Here is a 7,512-nt window from a genome sequence, read left to right as displayed (position 1 = left end):
CTGTTCAATGATACCTGTCTCACTCTCATCGCCTAATTGTTTGACCCTACATGGCGCGCACTGCTTCACAACACAGTTCAGGTGTGCAATACTTTTGAAACATCTAACATGGTCACAGCAATATGTGTCAAAGGGTTCAACCCCCGACCCCCCTCATGCCCAGGTGGCAAAAGATTTGTATTATTATATTATTATTCATTCTTTACCTGAAGGAACTCGTTGACAACAGCATGCTGGTAGGAATCAAGGCTACAAACAGTACATATCACAGACATATCTGTAAGAAGCAATAACTGTATTGCTTTTCATTAGAAAATAACTACAAAACAGCATGCATGTGCTAGTCATGTGAATTTGTACTCCTCCAGTCAAACTAGTACGACTACTACTACTAAAAATTCCGCTATCACTTAAAAAATATAGTTATGTAATACAGTTAGAATGCACCACAGTCATATTGACAAGTTTTCTGACTATAAACTAAATACTATTGGACAGAGCTCATCTCAGAACCAATTAGATGTCAGATAGTGGAATTGGGGGGTGGGATTTAGCGTTTGAGGCGTGTGAGTGAGAGAGGTTTTTTTTCAAATAGTATTATCCAAACGATATATTTTATACTGCTGTTAGTATTCCTTACGAATCCAATATATCTAAGTAAACTGAATTTTTGCTGTAGATAGTACCACCTGTTTCTCTCAAGAAAAAAAAAAAGTATAATTCCCAATTATAGAATTCATTTTTACGAAACAAAACATTTAAATAATTATATTGCTGGCGCCTGGAGGTGAGACTGATTCCCAGATATTACTTGGGCTGACCGGGAGAAAGCCTCGCGTACCTGCTCTGGCAAAGTTGGAAAAGAAGATTTAGAAACTGCATTCGATCGGCTGGAGAAAGGAAAAGACCTCTGTTTGCTTGTTGGCTGGTCGTGAGTACTGCACATTCAAAAACCCATTTTAGTTATAAAAATATATTTTTGTTGTTGCTTATTTTACATAAATAAGTTAAGGGGCATCTTGAGTGTGTTTTTAGCACCGATTCAGGCATGCAATGTTTTTTTATTGTATTTTTATTACTGTGCACGTGTACAGGCTGTGTGTGTGAGAAAGATGGAGTCTCGAGACCTGATCTTGGTCTCGAGATCACATTATTAGGTCTTGGTCTTTATCTCTGTCTCGGCACGTCGACAATACGCTTGATTATGTTATATCCTAATTTTCACCCGAATTCACACTCAGGCATAGACATGAACAGTTATTAATGACAACAAATACGGTTTAATTACAAAAAAAAAAAAAAAAAAATAATCAAAAATACAGTAGTCGCATTTAACGTCCTCTCAACATAGACGACACACTTACCACGGGTAAAACCATAGCAACGAGCCACTGATTGGCTAGAGAGAGATGAGCGATTAGAAGATGTGCCAATCCCGTACTAGCAAAAGACAATGTGAGCGTGACGTTTTTTCAGTAATATTTGCTATGAAAATTACCCATAAATAGTCACTGTAGTCACATTAAAAATGGCAGCAAATCTAAGAAAAATGCAGTTTAGTTTTGGTTTCTGCAATAAATTTGACATCTCAATTTTGAAATTGATGAGAAAAATAATAAATGGACGGCAAAGTGCAAGCATTGCCACATAAAGGTGTCAGAGTGTGCGGAACTTCTTCCTTTAATTTAAAGTAAGCCAATTTACATGTGTATAGCTTGTGTGTAAGCTAGCGAACACAATATTTCAACTCGCTTTGTCGTTATTAGATAACCCCGATTAAATTAGGAAACAGTTTACAGCTTTAAAGACAAGCTCAGTGGACAGATCTCACAAATAAATGCAGAGAAACGTCAGCATGAAATTCATTTATTATTATTATTATTATTATTATTATTATTATTATTATTAATGTCACTAAAGCTGTGTTTGCTGTATAGTGTTAATGATATTAAATAAATACTATTGCTTTTATTGAGAACTCTGTGTGGATATGGACTTGATTTTAACGGGAGTTGCTGTCTTTTTTCCCCTTCGCTGTGGTTTTCCACTTTAAAAAGTTTTTGTATGCATTTGTCCCAAGACGAATGATATATTTTAAGCACACTGTATACAATACTGTAGTCTGGTTATACCAGCATCTTCTGCTAATCCACTGTGAAAAATGTATCAAGTAAACACAATTCTTCAGCCTATGCATAGTTTTATATCATGTTTATATTAATAGTAGTGGTCGTAGTAATAATAATAATAATAATAATTTTAAAAATGAATGCATTGTATTGTTTTTTTATTTCTAAAAGTCTGATGTAAAAGATTAAGTAATTTTTGAAGCACAATCCTATTTGTGTATGTGAAAACATGAGAATAGAATTATAGAAGCCTATGAGCCATTGAATATTACTTTCTATGTAGTTTACATATATACTGGTCTCGGTCTCAACATATCTGGTCTTGGTCTTGGTCTTGGTCTTAACTACATCACTGGTGTGTGCACACACGCGCGTGTGTGTGTGTGTGTGTGTGAGTAAATTCACTTTAGTTAATGCTGTCTGTGTGTTGTGTGAATGAATAGTGGTTTAGGTTTTTAAATAATAATTCCTATTAAGAAGGTTGCTTTTATTTTAAATTTCCCCTGTAATAGGTGGAGGTGTCGCATTAAAAAACAGTTCATACATTCTAACAGACAGGTAAATACTAGGAACCCAGGGCCCCACCGCTTACATTGAGTCAGGGGTTCTTTATTCAATACATTACTAGGAATGGGAGGGGCTCTACATAATAATAATAATAATATTAATAACAATATTAGATTGTGCTGCTCGTCTGCAGTGTGCATGGGTAAGCAACCTTTAAATTCAATCTACAAGAAGTAGAACATTTACTCGCTGAAGTGCTGCGTTTAAATTAGAATGGACTTTGGCTAGTTTTGTCCTGTAATTTACATTACCGTTAAGTACAGTAACAGAGTAACAGAGACCCTACTGCAGGCTGGTAACGTTTAGCAATATAGCTGTCTAACTTGGTAGAGTTTTGAAAGCGTTCTTGTTACAGAAGACAATGATTAACACAGAAATGTTGAAAGCAGCTTTGCTTGCTTTTCTGCAGTCACTTTGTCTAACAACGACAGTGAGGAGAGATGTCTTTCCGGCTATTCGAAGGGAAGGAGCACGCCGACATCTATCAGAAGTACCGCTTTGATCCCCCTGATGAAGTCAAGAGTATAATCCTTAGTTATCTGGATAAAAAAGTGAGGAAAAATAATGTATTGCTGTGAATTTATCCAAAACTTTCAGACAAGGCAGTGTTACTCAACAGCAGCCGGCTCGGTTCTCAAATTAGAAATTGAAACGGCTGCAGTGATTTTAATTATTTAGCTCTATGTAGTCAGAATACATGTTTAGGCATGAAAAAAGATAACCTGATGGTAATTTGCATATACAACAGGTTTTGATTTTAAACATTTTACAGTATGTCTACAAATACATTTTAGCAAAAGGTAACATAAAACCCTTAGCGCAGCAACTGTATAATGTGCCTACCCAGAGTACTATCACTGTAGTACGGGGGGACTTTTGATCTCCTAGGTTAATGTTACTACGGTGTGTGACTCAACACTGAGCCAACCGACCACATCTTATGGGGTAGATTTGTACAACAAATACTGTCGTTTCATAGACATATGATGCACTGTGGTCCTTTTGTCGTTACTCCGTTAGCTAAAACCTGACTTGGTTATATTGAGAAGGTTTTAAATATTACCTAATGTTTGAAACTACCCACTAAGATTGGCTTTGATACTAGTCAGCTAGTACTGTAGCTCTTTCTTGTGTATATCTTTGAATTTCAGAAAGGCAAGCCTCATGTCCTGGCTGTGGATCTGGGCTGTGGGACGGGTCAGAACACCCGAGTTTTAGCCCCTCATTTCCAGGAGGTGGTGGGGATTGACGTCAGCGAGGCCCAGTTAGCAGTGGCGAGGAGAGTGCCCGGATCCCCAAATATCACTTACCGGTCAGTGGAGAGTCTGTGATAACACCCGTTACTGTAGGTATTATATCTAGTCAAAGCTGTACAGAAAATCCATTCAGCTTTTGCCTTCACTTAGCCCTCCTTTCACAGTTATGTTGTCTTTCCAGTAACTTTAGCTTTTTTCATGTAATGCAAAGATGGAAGTAGTACTCCCATTGCGTAGCATTTTGATCCCATTCCTGGTTTTGCTATGAGTTTAATAAGACACAACCAAGCTGGTTACCTATACACATGGGGGCTAATCAAGCTTGTAGTAAAACCAGGAATGGGTGAGACTGCTGTGCAATAGGAGTGTTATTTCCAGCCCTGAAATTCCATCACAGGTGATGAATCCTTTTAAGAGCAATTTTAAGAGTTTCATTTTAAATATTTTACTGATGAAAAACATATAACTTTAGTGGTTTTGAATGCTGGAGCTGCAGGGTTATTTGAATTACATATTTAACTGAACAATCCTATGGAAATATTAAAACAACCTAATTTGAGTGTAAGCAGGGCTTCAATCCTCTCGGCTTCCCCCCTCCTCTCTGTGCAGGGCCAGTCCCGCGGAGGACCTCCCGTTCGAGGACGGCTCAGTGGATCTGGTCACGGCTGCCTCGGCGGCTCACTGGTTCAATGCCGACGCCTTTCTGAAGGAGGCTGAGAGAGTCCTGAAGCCCAGGGGCTGCATTGCCCTGCTGGGCTACTCCACAACCACTTGTGAGCTCCACTGTAATAACGGCACTGGTGACCTGACTGAAGTCCTCACTGAGGTGAGAGGTGTTATATAGAGGGGCTGTTTTGTGAAAATGCAATGTTACATTGGATAAATGTATCACTTGCAAGCCCAAGACTCTTTGATGATCAAGCTTCAGTGTATGAGGATCTTGGGCTGGCGGTTGTATAAATTGCTTATATATGTTACATATTCAATAAATATACCGTGTATTTTACCTATAAAATATATAAAGTAATTGTTTAGCTTTTAATTGAATTCAAATTCAGTAGAGTGCCCCACTGGTCACTGAATGTCACCATTAAACAGGGGGTTGAATCCTCCTCTTATGGGGAGGCTATTTTGAGTTTGTTCTCTTTGTGTTTGTGCCACACAGGTGTGGGATTGCCTGATGCCTTATGGAAATAAGCAGGTGGAAGTTTCAAACTCAATGTTGCAGGAGATATTAGAGGCCATCAGATTCCCAGAGAAGGAAAGGTAAAGTGGGGGCTAAAGGTCACAGAGACGCAGTATGAGCTGATATCAGTGAAACCAGTAGCTGTAAGAGCACACTGCTGGGTTCAGCTAATGTCATGCTGGGTTCAGCTGATTAAGGCCAGTGAAACGCCCCTGCTAGGTTCTCGTGATTTGGTTTCCATTAGATTGTGCAACGTGCAGTCTGTAATCAAGGAAATGAATAGAGGGAACTTCTTCATTAAACTAATTTGTTTGTCCAATCTAGCAGTTCTCCACAACAGGGATAGCACACACTGTCCATTCAATCTTTGGCCCCTCATTTTGAGATTGCATACAAAGGGGCCCCGTGCCAATTGTGTGGGGGTTTTGTTATATGAACTGCAGACCACTGAGGACTTAGACCAAACTCATTACAGGTAAGAAGCAGGCACATGTGAATAGCTAGTTCAAACATAATGGTTCTTCGTGGTAAAAGTCCACAGCTGATCAGGACTGCACCACCATGCAACCTCTGATTTCCTATAGAAATCATACTGCAATAAACAACAACAACTCTGTCTCTCTCTCTCTCTCTCTCTCTCTTTTTTTTTTAACATATTTGTACAGATCTTTTCCTACATTACAAATAACTGTATTTTGGGGTTTTCAACAGGGTTGAAAATATAGCTGTAAAGACTCGTCTATCAGTGTGTGATTTTCTCGGTTATGTTCAGTCCTTCTCCATGTACCAGGCCTACTCAAAGGCAGACCCGGAAGCTGCAAAGACCATGATACAAAGAATCCAACAGAGGTAACTCTCAGAAAACACAGCTCTTTACCATTTGAAGGAGATTCACAGTTTGTAGTTAATACCAGTAAACAGTGTTCACATGTATAGCGTTTATCATAAGAGCAGGAGACTTTACCGTTGATCTTGAAAGGCAAACTAATACATTCAAACAGACCATTTTTATACACAATGAGTGCTCAATAGAAGTACAGTAAAATAATATTATGGAATCTCTTAATAATCACACTGTACCAGCAGCAAAGGGGTCCTTCTGAAAGGAGACACCATTGGAAAACAAGGTTTTAAAAGAACGGTACATCAATCAATCTCTTGTGTTCTGTAGGTTTCTGGAGATGGGCGTCTCCTCTGCTGAGAAGGAGCTGGAAATCTGGCAGAAATATTTCTGTGTGTTGGCGTCCAAGCCTGAGTGAGATCCGGAATTACTGCGACAGAGCTGGGATCTCATGAACGAGGGGGAATAATATGTACTTGACTTCCAGATACAACAAATTAGTATTTGAAAATCGTGCCCTAAATTAACGTGGGTATTTAATGTGCTTTTCTGTTGTGCTAATACATGTTGAATCGTGCTACTCTTCATTGGAGTTTGTATTTCATTTTACTCTTGTAACTGCCTCCCTGAGTGATTGTACGCACCATAGTACTCCTGTGAACAACATTAAAATGCGATGTAATAATACATTGTTTTGTGCTTATTATATTTTTGTATTGTGCATTGCAGGCCTGTCTCATTTGTCCATGGCTAAGACGCTAGGCTGGAAACAAGTTTGTGCTCTTAGCTGCCACAGATTAGACCAAATTAATAGACCCCAATGATTTGTGTGTAATGAATCTGCTCCTAGCAGCTGATCAGTTAATAACACTGACATCAGCATAAGACCCGTAATTGCTTCTCCACTACTCAGCTTGCTCTCTAGTTATTATTATTATTATTATTTTATTTCTTAGCAGACGCCCTTATCCAGGGCGACTTACAATTGTTACAAGATTTCACATTATACAGATATCACATTATTTAATTACCCATTTATACAGTTGGGTTTTTACTGGAGTAATCTAGGTAAAGTACCTTGCTCAAGGGTACAACAGCAGTGTCCCCCATTGGGGATTGAACCCACAACCCTCCGGTCAAGAGTCCAGAGCCCTAACCACTACTCCACACTGCTGCCCTAGTTGAATAGTAAGACGTTATTTGAACCATATGATTTGCGGTTCGGGTCCAGCCCTTGTCTCTCTTCAGTGCAATGGGCTGAGATGCCAGCTCATAAGTGCATTTTGCAGAGATGTTCTTGGGAATTACTTACTGTGAACTATGGTAGTTACTAAGTGGGAAAAATAAAGAAATAAAAAAGGCTTTTCTTCACTTGGCTGGTTCTGTGTAACAGTGAGAGGAATGAGAATGTCACCCGCTTTAAGCAATTAAAAAAGATTCTGTGGACAAGCACATAATAAAAATAAGTTGCAGTATTTGTCGAAGTGTTTTTTTTTTGTAGATCCCTACCTGTGTGTATTGGCTACCGGCCTA

General features: G+C 38.9%; 1 protein-coding gene across 2 annotated transcripts; it reads left to right on the top strand.

The window, feature by feature from the left end:
- Window positions 1–556: 556 nt before the first annotated feature.
- Window positions 557–6,666, top strand: LOC117426119 (putative methyltransferase DDB_G0268948). Of its 2 annotated transcripts, none has more exons than XM_034043435.3 (7): window positions 557–931; window positions 3,106–3,247; window positions 3,848–4,008; window positions 4,562–4,778; window positions 5,118–5,218; window positions 5,850–5,987; window positions 6,310–6,666. In XM_034043435.3, the coding sequence occupies exons 2-7, from the start codon at window positions 3,137–3,139 to the stop codon at window positions 6,395–6,397; spliced, it is 816 nt and encodes a 271-aa protein (XP_033899326.1). In that variant the 5' UTR covers window positions 557–931; window positions 3,106–3,136; the 3' UTR covers window positions 6,398–6,666. The 2 variants fall into 2 exon arrangements, with proteins under 2 accessions (XP_033899326.1, XP_033899327.1); XM_034043436.3 differs by lacking the exon at window positions 557–931 and adding an exon at window positions 1,325–1,690.
- Window positions 6,667–7,512: the final 846 nt, after the last annotated feature.

The sequence above is a fragment of the Acipenser ruthenus genome, chromosome 11, assembly GCF_902713425.1.
Source record: "Acipenser ruthenus chromosome 11, fAciRut3.2 maternal haplotype, whole genome shotgun sequence".
Lineage (NCBI taxonomy): Eukaryota > Metazoa > Chordata > Actinopteri > Acipenseriformes > Acipenseridae > Acipenser > Acipenser ruthenus.
This window is presented reverse-complemented; position numbering and strand designations above follow the sequence as displayed.

Coding starts and splice junctions, on each gene's coding strand:
- LOC117426119 (XM_034043435.3), top strand. CDS start 3,137: ATGTCTTTCCGGCTATTCGAAGGGAAGGAGCACGCCGACATCTATCAG. Junction 4,009..4,561: donor TCCCCAAATATCACTTACCG/GTCAGTGGAGAG, acceptor CTCTCTGTGCAG/GGCCAGTCCCGCGGAGGACC. Junction 5,988..6,309: donor ATACAAAGAATCCAACAGAG/GTAACTCTCAGA, acceptor TGTGTTCTGTAG/GTTTCTGGAGATGGGCGTCT.